Here is a 22638-nt window from a genome sequence, read left to right on the forward strand (position 1 = left end):
TTTTTTTATTTAAATCCAAGTTAGTTAACATTGTAAGAATGGTTTCAGGAATAGAATTCAGTGATTCATCACTCACATGTGACACCCAGTGCTCCTCCTGACAAGCGCCCTCCTTAGCGCCCATCCCCCAGCCAGCTCCCCCTCAGCAGCCCTCAGTTTGTTCTCTGATTTAAGAGTCTCTTAAGGTTTGTCTCCCTCCCTCCTTTTATTTTTCCTCCCCTTCCCCTATAGTCATGTCTTGTCTCTTACATTCCACGTGAGTGAAATCATCTGGCGCTCCTCTTTCTCTGTAGAACACTTCTCAGAAGTTAGGCCTCGCCCAGAGGCAGTGACTCCTATTAATTTCTTCAGGAACAGCGATCTACAGTGACCTATCTGACCCTCTTCCCCACCCCGGTCTCAGCTCCTCTTACAGGTGGCCCATCAATGACTTGGGACTTGGGGCACTGACCACCCCGCCCGCACCCCTGCACAGGCAAATTCCGCGTGGACCTATGGACTTTCCTCAAACTCAACTCCTAACAGCCTGCTGTTAACCGCAAGCTTCATCAATCTAGAAATAGTCGAGTGACACACTTCTTGTATGTTATTCTGTGCTGTGTTCCTATGCCAAGTAAGCTAGAAAAAGCAAGCACTGAGAAAGTCGCAAGGAGGGACGCTGGGGTGGCTCAGCTGGTTAAGCTCTGGACTTGAGCTCAGGTCGTGACCTCACCTCTCTGCCGACAGCGCAAAGCCTGCGGGATTCTCTCTCGCCCTCTCTGCCCCTCCCCTGCTTGCTTCTCTCTCTCTCTCAAAATAAACTTAAAAAACATCATAAGGAAAATTTATAGTATGGTTCTATATTTATTTAAAAAAAAACAACCCAAATACCTTGCATGTAAGTGGACCCACACAGTTCAAAGTGTTTAAGGATCAAGTGTACCTCCCACCTTCCTCGCTTCCACACTGGCCTCCAGGTCTTTGGACTTGCTGTTCTACCTAGAATGTTCTTGTCCAGAAAGCCACATCTTTCTCCCCTCCCTTCCTTCGTGCAGGTGTTTGCTCACATAACGTCCTACCAGCTCTCCACAGGCTGGCGGCCATTTAGTCCGGCAAACTCTGTTCCCGCCCCAAGGGGCGTTGGCACACACACCAGGCAGGGGCCCTGCTGGCACGCCAGGGGCGGTCAGCGATGCTAAACACCAGCAATTCAGTGAAAACCTGCACTACCCACGGTGTCAATAATGCCTCCCCCGGCAGACCCTCCGAGCTGAGTTCACCCGAGGTTCCGAGTCTCCTCCCCCCGCCCCAAACATTCACACACTCCTCCCCACCCCTCACCACATCTTCACTACCTACACTGCTGTGTCTCCTAGAGTTCTGGTTTCGGAAGCAGAAATGGACAGATCCTATAAATTTCTACCTATCTTATCTATCATAATATTTATGCTTTAAAATTCTCAAATTCTGAGATTTAATGCAAAGAACATGGGTTTTTAACGTTTCGGGCATTTCAGCCTGAGCCTCAGCTTGCTGATCTGTTATATGGGGCTGTTACCACCTCCTTTAGGAAAGACTGCTGGGCACGAAGTCCCCACCACAATGGCCTGCAGGGGCAGCTGCCCGTCAGCATTCATGTCCCCTCCCTTGATGACTGCGCCCTCGCCAGGAGTCCAAAGGCCTTCCGTGCCCTCCTCGGCTTGCAGGGATTTTCTACCTCAAACTGCTGGTGTTTCCCCCAAGTACCTGACTCCGGGACATCACGCCTGTGGTACTCGCCCAGCCTCATCCACGTCGTTACAACTTGGCGCGGGTCACGGTGCTCAGTGGGCTGCCCAGCCTGCTCCCACACCGAGGACCCCGGGCGCTCAGCCCGAAGCACAGACGGGCTGCCATCGGTCCTGCTCACCCCCATTGCAGAGCCGAGCCTCAGAATCAGCCGGTGCTTCCAAGTGTCACTTTCTCCACCTCGGATCACGTATCATTAAAAAGAAGAACTCGCGGTTCACTACTATGTTATTCTATGTACACTTTAGTTTTACGATGTACAATGTGCGGATATACTACACATGTGTGACTAAATGCAGGGCCTGTGACCACTTCTATGAGAAGCCCCCTCACAGAACACCACACCTACTGAGAAATCACACCCGATTTATGACATCTTTTCCAAAAATGTGGCTACCCCAAGGTCAAGGAGTGTGTCTGTGTGTGACCGATCTTTCTAGCCAGGACCATGAGCTTCCTGAAGGTAGGGCTTTTGTCTTTTCCACCTTTGTATCTCCATATTTAGTACAGCGTCCTTATTAATGTTTGTTATTTGTCTGGTAATCATAGGGGGAGAAAACACAAAGTTCTCAACAGACATTAGGACTTTAGGTCCCAGGGCCATGGTCAGGATAGATGATTTGTGGGAAGTCTCTGTAACGAAGGAGGTACCTGTCTCCCAGATATGAAGCAATTTATTCTGCTAAGGAATTTTAACTTCTTAGTCACCTTGAATTCATGTGAGACATACAGGATATAAATGTCATAAATCCTTTTTTTTTAGTTTATTTTGAGGGAGAGAGAGAGAGAAAGAACGAGCAGGGGAGGGGCAAAGAGAGAGGTATACAGAGGATCTGAAGTGGGCTCCAGGCCAACAGCATAGAGTCCAATGTGGGGCTCGAACTCATGCACCATGAGATGATGACCTAAGCCGAAGTCAATAACTTTAACCAACGGAGCCCCTCAGGCGCCCCTACAGGTTATAGATTCTAGTAGAACCTGAAAAGCTGCTGCCCCAGAGGTCTTTTTCTAAGATTCAACCATGCTTCCTTCTTATGCAAGCATTCCTCTATTTTTCTGACACCGAAATTTCTGTTTCTGCCTATAAAGTGAGACCGAAGCAAATGTCAGCTTTTCCTCTTAAAGATAAATGAAAAGGGGGGTGTGTCTGGCTCAGTCGGGAGAGCATGTGATTATGAGCTGGAGTCCCACGCTGGCTGTAGAGATGACATAAAAATAAAACCTTAAAGTAAACAAATAAACGAAAAAGGTGCGGTAGTCATTAGTAATTCTGAACACAATTTCAGGCTCCCCTGAACCCAGAGCACATGGTAGGAACGCACTCCCCTAGCCACTGAGGTGTGGGCACGTGACTTGCTCTGCCCAATGAAATGGAGTACGATGGGGTGAGGCACTGGAAGGCCAAGACACAAGCAAGTGCCCAGGATGGGGAGGATTTCGTGAGCCCGAACACCCCAGTGACTGCAGTGAACAGAGACACCGCAGTGACCACAGGGCACGAGTGGGAAATAAACCCTGTCGCTCTAGGAGCTGCTGGCATTAAGGAGTCATATATTCCCTCCTCTGCCTAGATTGATTCAAACATCAAGCCTGGCAAAGGGTTCTCAACTAGGGATCAAGAACTTCTGGGTTTTATCTTAGAATAAGCCAATCCTCTCCTGCATCATACAGGATAAGAGCAAGACCAGGAGAACTGAATCTCAATTCTAACCTTTCAGGACACCCACAAATCAACAAAGTGATGTACAATGTGTTTTATCTGCAACACATCCAAGTACTCTCATTAGTAATAAGCTTTGCCATTGACTACAATCTTGACAAGCACTGGATTTTATTGAAAAGGCAGAATACCAAACAGCTCTCAAGGTCAACTTTTGCTGTTCTGTGTACCCCGTTCCCGTGATGCCCTTAACCATGAGTAAGGAAGGATTAAACAGAGTAAAAGGCTCTGTGTAATTTTACATGGCACACGGCGAGCCCCCGCATCAGGGCAGGGCAGAGTTCAAGGAAGGAGAGTGAGCACGTGCACTGCAGCAGGTGCTAAGTGTGGTCCGGACCAGTCTCAGCTTTTCCTTCTTTCTTTTAAACAAAGTACAGCGAGGTTAGAAATTTTAAGAATCATTATTGCTAGTCTGTCGGTTGTTCTGAAAGGAGAAGATATTTTGGGCTTCTGAAAAATATTCTGCCATAAAATTCCAATCAATCAAGCATCGGCAGAGAAGGGCCCAGGATACGATGAAATAAACGGCTGGCCCAAGCTCCCCACTTCTCTCTGGGACATCCAGGAAGAAAGAGGTAGCCAGGGACGGTCAGCACGCCCACTAGCACGTTTTCAGGCACTAAAACTCTTCTACGCCACTCACTCACTCATCACTGAGAACACACAAAATGTGTCCCCAACTCCCTCTTGCATTCCTGGGGACTAGCAATCAGGACACCAGCTTCACGTCACTAGGGTGTGGAGGGCCTTCACGTCACTAGGGTGTGGAGGGCCTTCAGGAGCTCTGTTATCACAGCTCGTCCTCAGAAGGGCCGTTTAATAACACTGTCAATTATTATGTTTATGATCCTTTCATGTTGAGCTCACCAGTTCATTCCAATTTCCAGCCCTAGCATTTTCGCATGTCAGCAGCCTATACTTAGCAGTGATTTTTAAATTCCACACCACGAGGTTTCTTGGCCTCCGACCTGCCCAAAAGCATATGTTCCAACTGTGCCGAGATGGCCCATTACAAAAGGAAATCTATAGAAAGGACACATAGTTTCCTTGATAGAGCCGCTGAACTGTGACTCTGATGACCAAACGCTGAGCACCCGACTGCGGGCCCAATCCGGCTGCGCTGGTGATGCGCCACTGGATCAAACTGTCAGGCGCCCACGTGGTTTTCTGTGAGTGAAACTCAATTCATCACAATGAACCACCACCTGACTCAGTCAGGACACTGCGCTGGGGTGGGGATTTCTGAATGCAAAGGGAACCAACCACCGCCGGCAAGATAAGCCCCGCGTGGCACCGACGGGACCACCGACCACCGAGGATGAGCCTGATGACAACCCTACCCGGGGACCGGGGACTCGGACTTCCCCCGGCCTGCAGCAGTTTAAAGCATGAGCAGCCTTCTGAGTCTAGTCACCTGGGACTCTGGTGGCGCTCACATGAAGACCACCTCACCAAGTCACAGGTGTCACATAGGGTTTGGCCAGGAGACGCAGGCAGACACGAAGATCAGGACGGTCAAATCAGATAGGGAACACATGCAAACCTATATAAACTAAGGCACATAACGCCAGAAACAGCCCTACACGTGGCCCACAGAGGTCGTGCCGGGCCAGGCTGATGAGGCCCAGCTTTATCAGGGCGGTAGGATCCGAGCTGAGCCTGCACGACAGGCTGGATTCAGTTACAAAAAGACGTGAAAGGCAATTCAGGCCGATGCTCTGAGCAGGAATTACAACGTGACAAAGTCGGGCCCAGTCTGGCTGCCACGGGGGCGTCCTGCAAGTGGTGATGGGAAGAGGCCAAGACAGAAAAGGGACAATCGCGGACAGCCCTGAATGCCCGGCCAGGAGGTCAAGGGGACCAAAAATGGTCTGCGCTCAAGGGAGCAGTTAGTCTAAAGGGTGATTTAGGAAAAAACGTATAATTCCGGTGTGCAGGATCAGTAAGAAAGAAGAGCAAATGAGGTTAGAAAACCTGTCGGGCGTCACTGACAACAAGAGGCACTGTAACTTAGAGACAGCACTTGACCTACAGTCAGAATCTGACTGAAAAACCTATAGGATGTTAAGTGAGACAAGTGAAGAAATTTAAATATGAACTATATATTGAATAATACTATTTATTCAATTTAAAGTATGTTAATAAGCTATAGTTAATTATGTGTTTTAATGTTTGTTTTGAAGGAGGGGGAGCAAGAGCAGGACAGGGGCAGAGAGAGAGCAGGGAGAGAAAGAATCCCAAGCAGGCTCTGCGCTGTCAGCACAAAGCCCGATGCGGGTTTTGAACTCACAAACCGTGAGATCGTGACCCGAGCTGAAATCCAGAGTCAGACGTTTAACCACCTGAGCCACCCGGGCACCCCAATTATGTTATTATGCGGATTACATAAGACAATGTCCTTGTCCTCAGGAGGTCTCTGCCGAAGTACTCAGGGCCGAGAAGTCAAGACGGGTCAAGCAGAAAAGCACGCATGTTACAGACGGATAGAAAAGCACGGGTGCCCAATGTGAACACTGGGGAACAGACCTAAGGAGTCTGCGGGAAGAAGCCACAGGTGTCAGTGACTGACCGGCTGCTGGAGGCAGAGAGGCGGCCGGAAAGGCTGCGAGCGCGTCTGACGGAGGCCGGAGGCCGCAGCACTGAGGCAGGGAGGCCGGAGGAGGGAGCGGCCCGCAGAGACACGTGCCGCGTCCGGCTCTGGAGAAGCGACTGGAACGAGATGAGGAAAAAGCGTCCGTCCGGCAGCAGGACACACAGGGACAGGACTCAGGCCACCCTGGACTAGAAGTGACAAGCGTGGGAATTACCCAGACAGGTGATAATTTAAGCTGGGAAGTGGATATGATCTAGAATTGAAACGAGAGAGCGAGAAGAGTGAGGGAAGAGACGGCTGACAGCCTAAGTAGTGACAGAAGGCCACCAACTGAAGAGGGACAGAAGAGAGGAGCCAGGAGGGTTCCATGTAACAGAAACAGAGGAGGGAAAAGGATTAAAGGCAGTGCACGAAGGACTCACGAATGTCAGGGAAGGTGATGCTGGCAAGTGAGAGTAGGAATCGTCGGTGAATTCTGGGTAAGAGGGAGAAGCAGGCTCCAGGGCTCCAGGATGGGCAAAGATGAAGGAGAAATGCAAGACGGGGCGTAAGGCACTCACACGCCCGAGGTGTTCACCGTCAGCGCCCCTGGGGAGACGGGAGCCCACGGCCAGGCGCGGGAAGAGCTGTGCTGAGGGCCCGGAGTCACAGCGGAAGGAAGGAAATCAAGGCCCCGCACAGAGGCAGTGACGCCGAGGTTATGGTGTGTGCTGGGCAGAGACGGGAAGTGGATCCGGCTCCGCGAACGGAATCAAACACACTTTCCTTTAAGACGGGAAGCAGGGGTGAGGAGGTGAAGAGACTTAAGGCAGAGAGCCTTCTTTGGTTCCGAAGGGTGGAGTGCAAGGTCCTCTGCGCATGTGAGTAAGAAGACCGTTTCCACCGAGATGTAGAAAATAAGCTCGAATCGGCAGCTGCTCTACTTGGGGGCGAAGACAAGCCTGAAACGTCACTGCCAGAAAGTCGCCTGTTGGAAGACTTCTTCAGACACGCTCAAGGGAGCAGGGAAATTCTGACCCCCTGCATCAGCACTTTCCAAAATCTCAGGCAACGGGGAGAGCAATTTCCTGGTATCGGGTGAACAGCTAAAAATAGACAGTTTTATAAACTGTAAAAGAAATCTGCAGCAGCAGCAAACTACTTTATGGAACCTATCTGAAGATAAGACACAGGAGAAAGAACATTTTTATGACTTTTATTTCCTTTGAAAGCCACGCCCACTTGTACAGACGGGAGATGGATCTGAACTGTGGTTCCCCTTCAGAGAAATTACAAGATCGCAGCACCCTTAACAACCGACAAGCGGGAAGCAACTCTGAATGCTTGCAAAGAGGGGGCTAAGGGGTCTCTGAAGGTTCTAAGGTTCTTTCTTATGAAAAGGAAGAGTGACCTCCTCTAAAGCACCAATGAGCCCCGGATGCCCCGTGAGCCGATCAGGGAGCCCCGCGTCAAGGACCCACAGCAAGCCGGGTGCTGGGACTCTCATGCACCAGGAGCCCCTGCAGCCACGAGCCAAGCCAGATGCTGAGAGAGAAAACCTCCCTCCACTCCAGCATCCAGCATTAGGAATGCACTCGCCGCATCTGTCCGGGAAGTGTCATCCCACAATAGGAGCCTGGAGATCCTACTGGAAAACGACACCAAAGGCCTCCAGATGGCAACGCTAGGGACGATGGATCTGAAAACAACTACCTGGCTGCGATGAAAATAAATTCATGAAGGATCACGGCTTAGCGACGCGTAGTGGTCTTATAAAAAATCATCCCCTCTCTCCCAGGGCCGTGAATCACGGTGACAACAAGCCGCTGAAGGAAAGCAGGACCCAGCAGCTGAACGGCTCTGGGTGCAGCACGAGCCCGGCTGGAGAAAACAAATGTGACAGTTCCCATCCCATAGCTTGAATCTGGCACAAAAGGACACAGGCCATGTCGGAGCTCCGCTGGCAGCACGGCTCTGAGAACGGGGACTTCAGACTTAAGTCCTCCTGCCAGTCTGCTTCCCTGCAGGCCATCACCTGGCCTCAAACTGAGTTACTGATGTCTGAGTCACCCTATTATCACTCTTGAGGAGATCATAAACTTTGCCAGCTAGGTCTAAGACCGGGGTCGGGGTTCTTCCAAAGCTTCCCCGCGTCACCGGTTACGCCTAGGAAACTCATTTTACAATCACCATAAGGCAAATTCTCTCACCTTCCGTGTGGGAGCCTGCCAGTCCTCACGGTGACATCACTGCCCTATACCTAGCAGGCTGCATGTGACCAGATTGACCATGACATAGGCCGGGCAATTATCTCCTGTGTGTTAAAACTAATAGCACATCTTAGCAAAACACCCCTCAAATTATTAAACTCGAGTTATTACGTGAAACATGCTCTGGGACTACTCCCAGAGTAAAAAGCCACAACAAAGAACATAAAGGTGCAGAGCTGGGCTGTACCGCTGGTCAGGGCGAGAAGGTACCTTATCCATATGGAAGATCAAATCCAGTTCACAAACATTTTCAAAACACTTATCCAGGGTCTCGACAAAAACCTGGGGAACAAAGAGAAACAGAAACAGAATCAGAACATATTCACACCTTCATAAATGTCACATTTGAACGTAAAGGGGGGCAGTCATGATACCAGTGACCTTACGATGAATCTCAGAATAGACAAAACAACTACCAGCATTAGGCAATCATCCTACTGTCCCAGTTTTTTTTTAATTTTTTAAATGTTTTTATTTATTTTTGAGAGAGAGAGAGACAGCATGAGCAGGGGAGGGTCAGAGAGAGGGAGATACAGAATCTGAAGACAGGCTCCAGGCTCCGAGCTAGCTATCAGCACAGAGCCTGACGCAGGGCTCGAACCCACAAACCGTGAGATGTGACCTGAGCCGAAGCTAGACACTTAGCTGACTGGGCCACCCACGCGCCCCAAATTTATTTTTGAGACAGAGAGAGACAGAGCATGAGAGGAGGAGGGGCAGAGAGAGAGAGAGAGGGAGACACAGGATCCAAAGCAGATTCCAGGCTCTGAGCTGTCAGCACAGAGCCCGATGCAGGGCTCGAACCCATGAACTTGAGTGAGATCATGACCTGAGCCGAAGTCAGAGGCCCAACCGACTGAGCCACCCAGGTGCCCCTACTGTCCCAGTTTAGAGGGCACAGTTGAGGACAGGTCAACCTTGTTTTCAGTACCGCAGTACGACCAGCAGACCCGTGGGGCTTTCTTTCCCCCGTGAGAAGATGCTAATTTACAAAGAACAATAACGAACTGAAACACGAAGCACCTGCCGTGCGGCGTCCTCGCTGCAAGCCCCCACAGGCACCCATCGCCACACCTCCCTATTACGGCGTTGCTACAGTTTTGTCTTGTCATTCCAATAACTTCAAAACACCTTTCCACAAATCGTGTACAAGCTCACAACTTCAGGCTTTTAACTTTTTTAATCTAACAGTTAAACAGGAAAGGGTACAGATGGGAAGAGTACTGCTTACTGAAATTTCAGAACGGACACATCATGTAACCGACCACCACCCAGACGCTGCGTGGACTGTCACCAGCTCCTAGCAGCCCCCTTCGTGCCCCTCCAAAGGTGGCGGCCATCCTGACGCCTGTTGTTGAGTTTACACAGATGGCGTCACACAACATGTACTCTGTCTGGCTTCTCTCTCAGCAGCGCCGGAGAGCTCCTCCGTGTTGCTGTGGAAAAGCCTGTTCACGCTTGTGCCAGAGTACCGCAGAGAAATATTTACCCGTTCTCCAACCGATGGGACATTTGAGCGGTTTTCAGCTTCTGACTGGGTATAAACGCACATAAACGGAAATCCTGCTTCTAATCACTTTGGACAACTACTTGACATCATTATTTATTACAGCAGCAATTCTACCCTAGGTACATCCCAACAAAAGTGCATGCATGTGTGCTCAAAACCACGCATGATAATTTCATAACAGCACTATGCTGTATCAGAGGCTGAGTATTTCCCAGCAAGGATAACATTCTTGGAGAAGGGCGTGTTTTCCATCCGGTGCAGGGCAGTCGGTGTGCCCTTCCGATCCAGCAACTCAAGACTCTCAGGTTGGGAAAATTTTATCAAATCATTTGGCTGAGAATTTCCCCACTTCCATGATCCTAATCTTCCTTTTCGGGGCTGCTTCTCCTGAGGTACTGGACCTCCTTATGTTCTTATCTTTTCTCTTCCAGTTTTCTCTTGGGTCTTTAATTTCTAGGAGATCATTTTGTTCTGTGTTCCTTGGTGGTTTAGCAGCCTGCTTTTTTTTCTTTGATTTCCCTGTGGCTTCAAGACAGGGGTCTGCTCATTTTACTGTTTTCCTTTCTTCATATGGGCTCTATTTCCTCTACGCTGCCTTTTGTTGGTTTTAGTCTGTATCTTCCATGTCAGACGCTTTCCTCAGATCACCGATTATCTTTGTTTATTTATTCCTAAGAATACAAGGCCGATTGGAAGTCCTACAATCATAGCTATTTGTTGGGGACACTCCCCTTCATCCACTTAGGCTGTTTTATTCCTTCAGACTGATTAGATTTCCCAGGGAAATGTCAACAGTCTCGCCTAAAGTCTACAAGACTAGCTACCCGAAACTTGGGAGCTGCGTGGCGGGGAAGGGCTAGGAAGCTAGTATACAACGTTCACCAGGCACGTGTTCATTTCATCCCCCTGACTTGCCCCAGCAACTGTGTCTGGTGGTCCCCAACCGGAAACCCAGAGCGGGGGACAGGAAGGACTCAGGACCTGACTGTTCGGAGACAGCTCCCCGTGCCCAGCCCACACCACACGCAGCCCGGTGCTGCCTGCTCTGGGCCGGGTGAGGCTCCCGGGCGCGTGGCAGTTTGGCCATCAGCCTCTCTACTGCTGGCCCAGAACATGGGCCAAGTCAATTACCAAGCATCCATTTTCTTTCCTCCTTTCGAGAAGTTTCTTGCTATTGTTTCTTTCCTCTCCTGTTCTGTCCCTGTGTATATACATAAGGCCTTAGTTTTAAAGGAAAAAAAATGAACTTAGAAGTGTATAAGTTCTCAATAGGACTTAAAAAAAAATGAAAAAAATGTCTCAAGTTTTTAACAGAAAATATAATGTGAAAATACTCACAAGAATGTTTAGAAAAACAACAATAACAAGGAGTGACTAGTCTCACCAGGTATCAAAATTCAAACTGCAGGGCCACCTGGGTGGCACCGTCAGCTAAGCATCTTACTCTTGATCTTGACACAGGTCATAATCTCACAATACATGAGTTCAAGTCCACAATCCCAATGCTTGGGATTCTGTCTCTTCTCTCTGACCCTCCTCTGCCTGTGTGCTTTCTCTCTCTCAAAAAAATAAACTTAAAAAATTCACTGTAAAACTTTGGTCATTAAAAGATAGAAATAAAAGTATGGATCAATGGGACACAATACAGGGGCGCCTGGGTGACTCAGTTGGCTAAGCATCTGACTTCGGCCCAGGTCATGATCTCAGGGTTTATGGGTTCGAACCCCACGCTGGGCTCTGTGCTGACAGCATGGGACCAGATTCAGATCCTTGGTCTCCCTCTCTCTCTGTCTCTCGCCCGCTCATGCTCACTCTCTCTCTTAAAAATAAACATCAAAAAAATGGGACAAAATAGAAAATACTGAAACACATACATGTAAGAAAATATGTCTTTTCCCCCAAGAAGTGGTAAGTAATTTTCATTGTCAAAGATATAGTCCAGTTTTGGAAATTTAAGAGATTAAAATTCATAGAAAATCTGCTATAAACTAAGACAAAGCTAGATTAAAATGCATCCTATCTATCTCTTAAATAAAGTAATACCTTCTATAAAAAGCAAAGAGAGGCTTTTACCTTAATGCTGAACAATGCTGGCTCTAGAATTCTATCCAATTCTGAACAAAAATGAATGCTCTAACAATTGTTTTCCACTTATTGTGAACTTCAACAGAGCAAGTTCAAAAGCAAATCATGATAAAATCTACCATGGTCTTGAATTCTACATTCCAAGAATCTGGGCCCAGCTGTGCTAGGAGGCCGCTGCTGAGCAATGCAGGGAAGCTCGGAGGGGGGCGGGGACACATCACCGGCGCTCTGGGTTTCGGAGTTTGAGAAAATGAGAGTTAAAAAGCTGATTTTGTGTGTAGTATTTTTAGATGCCCTAGGACCAAAAGCATGGAAGCATGGCAGCGTGTGACAGTCACTGCCGCCCGCCGTCACCAGGCTGCCTCCATGCCCAGAGCGCCCAGGCCCGGCGCCACATTCATGTCGCCATCGGCGCAGCCGGTTCCCTCTTCCCCTGCCTGTCTTGCCCACGCTCCCTCCTCCTCCCTGCCCGGCAAGGTGTGGGGACGTTTCGTCATGCATGGTCCTCTCATGGCCAGAACACACAATTTGACAAAGGCAGTATTTTAAGTTAGTGGGAAAGCCACACTAGGTGACAGTGCCGGGGACAAGCGCTGTCCTTCGGGGGAAAATTAAAGGTAGTGAGCTGTCTCAGCACAGACGTAAGAACACCTCACTGCTATTACTGAACTAAATGTGAAAAAACAAACTACAAAAGCAATGGCAGATTCCTCCTGTGTCGCTCGCGTCTCTCACGGGAGCGGACTTGCTCAGTCTGCGGGAAGCTTCTGGGCGGCTGGCACGGGCAGGAGTGAGGGACTCTGGAGCAGGATGCCCAGAGCATCGTGACCAGAGGTGGCCGCATTTCCGGCAGCGCTGAGCCCAGGGGCTGTTTTCATTAAAGAGGGTCAGTGACGGGTGTCGGGCACCTTGGGCCACCATAACAAATGCCACAGATGGTGTGGCTCAAACAGAAATCCATTTTCCTGAGTGTTGGAGCCTCAAGTCCCAGATAGAGGTCTGGCCCGACTGGCCCCTGAGGACGCGTCTCCTCCTGGGTCACAAACAGCCACCTTGTGGCTGTCTTTGAAGGGACTTTCCTTGGGTCAGGCACGTGGGAAGTGCCTCTTCCTCTTCTTCCAAGAGGTCACGGGGTCAGAGCCCCGCCCTTGTGATCTCATTTACCCATACTGTCTGTAAAAGCACCATTTCTACATATAGTCACACGGGGGGTTAGGGCCTCAAGATATAAACTTGGGGACACACAACTTAGTCCGTAACAATGGGGTTCTCACATATGCAATGTTGTATGTCAATTATACCTCAATAAAGCTCAGGGGGGGAGAAGAAACATCAATTTTGGTAAATATCAAATCAGTGATACTGGTGTTAGTTTTGTAATCGGGCCAAATCTTCCATTAAACTCTACAGGGAAATAATTTTTAGCTCATGAATTCTACTTTTCAAATCTATAAACGCTGCAGGTGAGATAAAATATCAGAGGTGGATTTTGTGTGTCGTCCTGTGCACTTTTGTAGTTAACTTTTTACAGTTATTTTCATCTTTTGAGACATGAAAGGAAAGTTATGCAGATGTTCTATAGACAATCTGGCCATTTGCTACACAATCCGGCACAAATAGTCAGGGTGGTGAGAACGAGAAAATGGTTTCCTCAGGAGAACAAATACAGTCAAAGCGGCCTCACCACCCGAAGCCATCTACACACCTAATGCGATCCCTCTCAAAACACCAACACTAGTTTTCACAGAACTGGAACAAATCATCCTAAAGTTCGTATGGAACCACAAGGATTCCAAAAGGCCAAAGCAATCTTGACAAAGAAGGAATCTAGAGGAATCACCATCTCAGATTTCAAGATATCCTACAAAGCTACAGTAATCCAACAGTATCACAGTGGCGCAAAAACAGACACACAGATCAAAAGGAAACAGAAGAGAGAGCCCAGAAGTAAACCCAGGATTACATGGTCAGTTCATCTTCAACAAAGAAGGCAAGAAGATACGACGGGAGCAGCTCTCTAAGAACTGGTGCTGGGAGAACTGGACAGCCGCATGCAGAAGAATGAAACTGGACCACTTTCTCACACCACACACAAAAACAAACTAAAAACAGATTAAAGACCTAAGCGTGAGACTTGAAACCATAAAAATCTTAGAAGAGCGCACAGGCAGTAATTTCTCTGACGTCAGCCATAGCAACATTTTTCTAGACATGTCTCCTGAGGCAAAGGAAACAAAGGCATCAGTGAACTACTGGGGCCACATCACAATAAAAAGCTCCCGCGCAGCAAAAGAAATAACCAACAAAATGAAAAGATAACCAACTGAATGGAAGATGCTATTTGCAAATGACATATTCAGTAAAGGGTAACTATCCAAAAAATACAATTTGTACAATGCCAAAAAACTACAAATAATTCAATTTAAAAAAATGGGCAGAAGACATAGACAGACAGTTCTCCAAAAACACACAGATGACCGACAGACACATGAAAAGATCCTCAACCTCACTCATCATCAGGGAAATGCAAATCAAAACCACACTGAGATATCACTTCAAACCTGTCGGAATAGCTAAAATCAAAACCCCAAGAAACAAGTGTTGGTGAGAATGTGGAGAAAAAGGAACCCTTGCGCAGGACTGGTGGGAACGCGCACTGGTGCGGCCGCTGTGGAAGAAGTATGGAGGTGCCTCCAACAATCGAAAACAGAATTATCACCTGACCCAAGAATTCCACTACTGAGTATTTACCCAAATAATATGGGGGGAAAAAAACGAATTCAAAAAGATCCATGTACCGCTCTCTGTTTACTGCAGCATTATTTACAATAGCCAAAGTATGGAAGGAATCAGAGTGTCCACTGATAGATGAATGGATACAGAAGACGTGGTATATTCAGCCATAAAAAAGGACATCTTGCCATTTCCAACGAGATGGACAGATCTAGAGAGTACAAGGCTATGTGAAGTCAGTCAGCTGGAGAAAGACACATACCGTATGATTTCACTCACTCATGTGGAATTTAAGAAACTAAACAAATGAACAAACAAAAAAAATAAAAAACAGGTTCATAAATACAGAGAACAGGTGGGTCCCAGAGGGAAAGGGGAGGGGTGGGAGGGGTCAGAGGGACTGAGAGTGCACTCAGAGTGACAAGCACTGAGCGTGTACACAACTGCTGAATCACTCTACTGTACACCTGAAACTAATATTACATGGTATGTTAATTATACTGGAAAGTCTTTAAAAATGTTTTAAAAAAAGAACGGATAAAGAACAAATAAGAAGAGTTATCTTTATGTGTCATCAATAGTTTACTGAGTAAAAAAAAAAATATATAGTATGTGTGTGTACATCTATGAAGAGAAAATTTTAAAAATGGTTTTCTCAAAATAAAAAAAAAGGAACTGCAATATTGGAAAATATTTTTATACACTGGAGCTATAAGGAAAAACATCAACAAACATAACTAAAGTTAAAAGAATAAAAAGAAAAAAAAGAAAAATGAACAATGGAGTAGGAGAAAATATTTGCAATAAATGCAACAGAAAAAGGTTTAATATCCGTAAAGTTAGGAAAAAATGCAATACTTATCAATGAATAAAACAAATGGCCATTAGAAAAGTGGACACATGGTACAGTCACATGTCTTCAAATATAAATGACTGGTAAACACTAAAAGACGTAACTCAATCAGTTATGTGTCTGACTTCAGCTCAGGTCGTGATCTCACAGTTCTTGAGTTCGAGCCCCACATTGGGCTCTGTGCTCACAACTCAGTGCCTGAAGCCTGCTTCAGATTTTGTGTCTCCCTCTCTCTCTCTGCCCCTCCCCTGCTTGTGCTCTGTCTCCCTCTCTCTCTCTCAAAAATAAGCATTAAAAATTTTAAAAATTTTAATTTTTTAATGTTTGTTTATTATTGATACAGAGTGATCAGAACAGAGCCTGATGCGGGGCTCGAACCAACAAACCATGAGATCATGACCTGAGCCGAAGTCAGATGCTTAACCGACTGAGCTCCCCAGGCGCCCCTAAAACAAATTTTAAAAACAATAATCTTACAGGGATTCTGATTGGGTTTTCAGTAAATGGATAATCTGGAAATATGGACATTGTAATGAGTTTTCTCAAAAGGCAAAGGGCATGTTTTATTCATTTATTTGGTTCTTTTTTCATTTTTTCGGTAGATCTTGAAAATTTTCTTCAAATACATCTTGCACAAGTTTTATATTTATTCCTTGACATCTTATGGACCTTTCTGCTTTTGAGTGGGCCCCTTTAAATATTTCCTTATTATCACAAAGGGAAAGCGATTGATTTTTAGATGTTAAAACTGTCCCCATAATGAACTCTATTAATAGCTCTAATGGCTTACCAGTTGGTTGTTTTGGATTTCCTACGTAGGTAATAGTTTCGTCTGCAATCATCATATACTCTGAAGCCTAGTAAAGCCAATCCCCAACTAATGACCTTTTTCCCTCAAAAAGTACTTCTGCATTTCTTAGCCATTCATTTTTCCTGATAAATTTACCCTGCATCAAAAGTTCTGTAAGATTTTCTGATGCAATTATATTTGGTTTCCCATTTATTGATTACTATTGTTTCCTTTGCTTGACTTTCCCCAACAAGGAGAGGACTTGTAGCCCCGCTTATTTTCAGTATTCCTTTATGTCTTTCTTTTAAGATTTTATAATTTTATTGGAATTAATGTCAAGTGTTCCACACTAAATTAATTTCCAAACACTCAATATCCTTTATCATTGTTGTGAGTTTCTTTTTTTAAGTATGATTTTTCTACCCGTTTTCACAGGAAAAAACCTCAATTGTGATGAACTTCTCTCATATTCTGCCATTTTGCTCAAATCATTCATTACTTGGTGTAATTTTTTTTGCTGTGGGTTTTATTTTTTAAAGGTTTCCTAGGTATATAATCAGGCCGTGTTAGGGGGACAACTCGCCTCTCTCTTTACCGTGTTACACTCATTACAAACGTTTGCTCAAACAGAGTAAATAGTACGAGAGTCTTGTCCTCGTGAACGCCTATAGATTTCTCTCCTGGGAAAATACTGGGTCTTGGTTTTAAAACCAAAGTCTGCCGCCTGGCTGGCTCAGCGGTACAGCGTGTGACTCTTGACCCTGGATAAGCTCGAGCCCCGCGTTGGCTGTAGAGTTTACTTTAAATAAATAGAATCTTGAAAAACAATGAAACTAATATTTACTTCTTCGAGAAAAATAAACTAGGTACTGGAAAAAAGAAGAAAAAACTTTTTACTATATATTCTTGGTTCGCCTTTTGAATTCTGTATTTACAATTTCGTCAATAACAGTTTATGGTAAATAAATAAACATGCACAACATAATCAAATAAACATGTGTCTTATTTCAATTTAGCAGCATTTCGGGAACATAATCTGGACAGTCATCTCTCTCCGCACCGACTGGCCCAATGCCACGCGTCTCCGCTACTTTTCCTCCTGCTGTAAGCAGGCCCCAAGAACAACTACTATACTTGTAAATCAAAACACACACACAGAAGAGCCAAAACATAAAACAAGAACCCTAGAGCCAACCAAGATTTAAGGCCACATTCCTTTAAAAAAATTTTTTTTTAATGTTTGTTTATTTTTGAGAGACAAAACTTAAGGAGGGGAGGGGCAGAGTGAGAGCGAGATACAGAATTGGAGGCAGGCTCAGGCTCCAGGCTCCGAGCCGTCAGAACATAGTTCCACTAGGGGCTCAAACTCACGAGCGGTGAGACCATGACCTTAGCTGAAGACAGAGGCTCAGCTGAGCCACCCAGGCGTCCCAAGGCCACAATGCTTATTAATGCGACAGACAGAAACAAAAACCAGGTCTGGTGACTCCTTGCTACAGTGATTATTGGCTAAGATTTTCTTTAGTAATTCTGTACCAAAGCTGATACGCAATATTACTCAAATATATTTTTGCAAGACTTCTGGATTACAAACCATTTACACTATAAAATCACTTATCTGGTATGATGTTTTTATTCTCAGGTTAAGAAATAACCTCCCCGCATCCACTAAAACGGGGCCTCAGAGAGTAGCCCGAGACCCGACCTACCTACACCAAGCCACGCCCATCCATGCTGGAGAGCTGCTGTGATTTTACTTATCATTTTAAATTGTCTTTTTCTTTCTTTTCTTCATATTTTTACTTTTTAATTTTTCCCCTGTTTTCTCTTTTCTATTTTCCTATTCCTTTCTTTTCTCCCTTTCCCCCTGGAGTCTGGGGAAGGCCAACATTTAGGCACTGCAGTGCTTACTTAGATCAACTCTTACCATCAGATCGTTTTTCCTTTATCTCATCCTTATCTCCCCCCTCCACAGGTTTTAAGCTCTCAGACTGTCCTTTACCTCCGGCTGCCGCTTCCTCCCCACCACCTTTTTCCCCCTCTCTTTTCTTTCCTGTTCCTTTTTTCTTTCCCCTTTTGCTTTGCGTCTTTACTTGCTCTGTCAGTACACTTGTGTGCTTGTGTTCCCTGTGTGTTTGTCTGTCTCTTTCCCTCTTCAGGGCTACCCCAAGAAACAACCCGAAGCACACATGGTGCAGAGTCCCAATTATCACTGAGTAGGGGAATAAATTAACCAGAGCCTTAACGACAGAAACCGAGAGACGCCATTAAGAGAACATCTCCTGACACGACAGGCCCTGGACAAAGCCCCTGCCTCAACAGAGCCATACTAACAGGCGCGCAGGGCAGAACGAGCTTTTAAAACTGACAAGAGACAGAGCGCTGGCCAAAATGACGAAAAAAGAGAACTCTCCTCTACAGAAATTCCAGGAAGAAATCACCGCTACAGAACTGCTCAAAACAGACACAAGCAACATCACTGAACAAGAATTTAGAACGACTGTCATGAAATCAATCGCTGGGCTTGAAAAACCATCAGAGAAGCTATTGATACACAGACTAGGGACCTTCAAAATAGCTGTGACGAGTTAAAAAGGCTGTAAATGAGGTGAACAATAACATGGAGGTGGCCACTGCATGCATTGAAGAAATACCTTATGCAACATAGAGGTTTTATTGTACTTCAACACTTAAAAAGAATTCTACTAAATCTATTAGGTAGTCAGTTTTGTTTTTGTTTTTTATTTATTAATGTTTATTTTTGAGAGAGAGAAACAGCATGGGCAGGGGAGGGGCAGAGAGAGAGAGGGAGACACAGCATCTGAAGCAGGCTCCAGGCCCTGAGCGGTCAGCACAGAGCCTGACACGGGGCTTGAATCCACAAGCCATGAGATCATGACCTGAGTCAAAGTCGGATGCTTAACCCACTGAGCCACCCAGGCGCCCCGTATTTTTTAAAGTTTATTTTGAGAGTGAGCGAGTGAGCGCACACACGCACGAGCAGGGGAGGGGCAGAGAAAGGGAGAGAGAGAGAATCCCAAGTAGGCTCTGCACTATTAGTGCGGAGCCCCACATAGGGCTTGAATTTACAAACCACAAGATCACCAACTGAGCCACCAGGCGTCCCAGAAGTCCGCTCTTTTGTAAACCTTTCTTATTTCATCCTGATACTGGATTAAGTGCCCTGTTGTTGATCTAATTTGGGTATTTATGTTTTGAAGTCAGCTATTTCCAAATAATTAGTAATATAACTATGTAAATCATCCTCTAAAAACATGTTGTTTTCTAACTTTTATCCTCAATATATTAGGCCAACTATTTGTTGATTTTATTGTATTTTCAAAGATCAAACTTCTTAGTTCCTATTATTTTTACCTTTTACTTATCTTCCCAAATCCAGTGCACACTATTTAATAAATGTCCATTATCATATAAAGTTAACTTATTTTTTCTTGCTAATATAGATATTGAAATGCATCTCAAATTTTAAGGTATACTATTACTAAATTTCCTATTTCTTTTAACACACTTAATATATGTACATTTCTACAGAGTTCTATAGTTTACAATACTATAAAATAGACCATCACCATTGAATCCTACAAGATCTGACTCAGATGCAGGTTTTATGATTCTAGATCTGGAGTTCTTTCTTTTATGCCACACTGATTCTCAGTGTCCAATGTGACTCAGGTATTTTAAGAAAGTTTTTAAAATTATCTTAGAAATTAAGTCTTTTTAAAATTATTTATACTGTTATGCACGATAAGCGAATAAAATGTATGAACTTTTAAATTAATCATCTTAAATCATTTTTCTGAATGTAAAGCATGTATTTTTACAGCTAGAGAATAATTGTTAATTAGGTTTTAACGCAAGCTTCTACTTCAGTGCCTTCTACTTAAGTAATTTATTCAAGTCACTTAAAGGAAGCCTGCCTAAAATTTCATGTATAAAATGATGGAATTAGGGGCACCTGGCTGGCTCAGTCAATACAGTATACAATTCTTAATCTCGGGGCTGTCGATTCAAGCCTCAGATTGGGTGCAGAGATTACTTAAAAAAAATAATAATAAAATGAAGAAATTTTACCAAATTAATGGCTCCTAAGCTAGGTTCCCTACACATCTCAGTTTCCATGAAGATAACGAAAAAGGATCTGTAAGCCATTTCTAACTTTTAAAAAGCCTTAAAACATCATGTCTATCCCTGTTAAGATTGCACAGACTAAACCGTCAAGCCTCTTTGTCTCAGGCTAGAATTACAAGTGAAAATAAAACGTATGAGTTCTTAAATATCATTTGGTTTGATAGTTGGAAGAAAATTTCTAACATGGAACACTATTATAATTTATGATAAGAAAATATTTGGTATTCATGCCTATTTCTGGCACAGAGCTCCTAAGTGATAAAGAAATTTGGGATTTCCTAAGTGACAGAGGCGTCTTGTTTATGTTAATAAGGTGACTTTTAGAAAGCACCTAAAGATGGGGGCCGGTTGCCAGGAAAACAACCATTCGATCAGAGGCTCAGAACGTTCAGCTCCAGCCCTGATCTTCAGAAAAACCCGACAGGACAGGGTTTGGGAGCTTCCAGGTTAATGGAGATGGGAGAGAGTGGTCTGACTGGACAGGGCAGAGAAGCGCCATGCCCTTTCCCCCTTCCTGGCCATGTGCATCCTTCTACAGTAAGCTGGTAATCTAGTAAGTACAACGTCCTTCTAGCGAGTTCTGTAAGCCCTTCTAGCAAATTAATCAAACCCAAAGAGGATGTCATGGGAACCTCTGATCTATAGCCAGTCAGTCAGAAGCGCAGGTGACAGACGACCTGGTCTTGCAGCAGGTCTATCTATCCCCGAGGAGATGGTGTCAGAACTGAGTTACATTTGTGGGACACGTGGCCACTGTCCACAGAGAACTGAGCTAGCTGCTACATGGCGTTGGGAAAAAACAGACACCTTGGAACTGGGTGTCAGAACTGTACATGAAAAGCAAGGGCAGTGAGAAAGCAGGGTAGAAACCCAGGAGGCCAAGAGTTCTAAGAGTTTCTACGGCTGCGAGGAGCTTTCTCACAGTACCATAGGGTGGACGCTGGCAGCTCTTACCAGTGTCTCCCATCCAAGTACTAACCAGGCCCGACCCTGCTTAGCTTCCGAGATAGGATGAGATCGGGCACGTTCAGGGCGGTGTGGCTGGGGACACCTCTTATGAGTGTCAGTAAAGAGACTGACAAAAAGATCTACAGGACGGTCACGCAAAGTCCTGTGCATATTCTTTAGTGGCTGCCATCGTTAGCTGGCTACACATACCTGGATGAGGTCCAAGATTCCAAGCTCGCTCTCTGACGAGTCCACACAAAACACAAAGTAGAGCGTCGCATAGTGCCGGTAGATCAGTTTGTAGTCAGAGCCACCAATCAAACTGTGGAAAACGGGAAACATTTAAAGTAGCTAACTGACTCATCTACGAGAAACCCTGTGCCAAAGAGCGAGGACGGGCACAAGCGAAAGGGAGGGCAGGCCAAACCACAGGCCGTTTCTCCCAGGGGACCAGCAACCAAGTTTGGCAGAAATGCCTAAGCCACTTTACCTCACCCTCTCTTCTGGCACCTTCCCAGGAACCAAACCTCTGACTGAGTGATACCTGAAGCTCCACCACGCAACAGCTTCCAAAGCAGAAGAGGGGCTCTTCCTGGGCAGCTCAGGGTCCCGCCTGACGCCCGAGGAACCAGCGGGGAGGGCCTCCCAACAGCAGACGCATGGGCAGAAAACTGAAACCCATCAATTACCTTCCACCTTCCAGGAAGTTACAGATGTTGTCATCTCGCTTGAGAACTAGATGGAAGGTCTCCCGAACAATCTGCTGCTGAATCTCTTCGGGCTGTGGAATAAAATATATAAAGGGACTCGGTGGGGAGGTCTGAAAAACTACATTCCATGGATGGGGATGAACAGGGAGAGAAGCGGATCCAAGCAGGAAACAGTCTGAACATCTGGTACCAGTTTGCAGAAAAAATAAAAAATAAGGAGTAAAGAAAAAATAAAAGGGGAATCTATGGAAAAATGGATGAAGACTCAGTTACAGGAATTAAGATGGGGTATATTTACCTAGATACCTCGTCACTAACCACTACTGTCCGGACGGGGAAAGTGACACTTCCTTATGGTTAATAACCAAGGGAAGGTGAACTGGTAAGCTCTCCTAAAAGATCAAAGAAGAACTAGAAGGGCAGCCCTGGAATATTCTGTCTTCCCCTAGAAAACATCTATGCCAATGTCAACAGGTCTAACTCTTCAAGGAGGTCAAGATGTAATCATGTAATTTTGTTTTTAAAGACTGA

At 45.7% G+C, this 22638-nt stretch overlaps 1 protein-coding gene across 3 annotated transcripts in view; it reads right to left on the bottom strand.

Annotated features, from left to right (window-relative positions):
- The window catches only part of LOC115300910 (AP-3 complex subunit sigma-2), a 48625-nt gene that overhangs the window by 23884 nt on the left and 2103 nt on the right, over positions 1–22638 (bottom strand). For all 3 annotated transcript variants that reach the window (XR_003912918.1, XR_003912919.1, XM_029950500.1), the window contains exons 2-4: positions 22087–22178; positions 21608–21719; positions 8540–8611 (exon numbers count right to left, since the gene is read on the bottom strand). Coding sequence is in view for 1 of the 3 variants with exons in the window: in XM_029950500.1 (XP_029806360.1) it covers positions 8540–8611; positions 21608–21719; positions 22087–22178 (276 nt within the window). In the remaining 2 variants the exon portion in view is untranslated. The remainder of the gene's footprint in view (positions 1–8539; positions 8612–21607; positions 21720–22086; positions 22179–22638) is intronic.

Source organism: Suricata suricatta, chromosome 9, assembly GCF_006229205.1.
Source record: "Suricata suricatta isolate VVHF042 chromosome 9, meerkat_22Aug2017_6uvM2_HiC, whole genome shotgun sequence".
In the NCBI taxonomy this organism is placed as follows: domain Eukaryota; kingdom Metazoa; phylum Chordata; class Mammalia; order Carnivora; family Herpestidae; genus Suricata; species Suricata suricatta.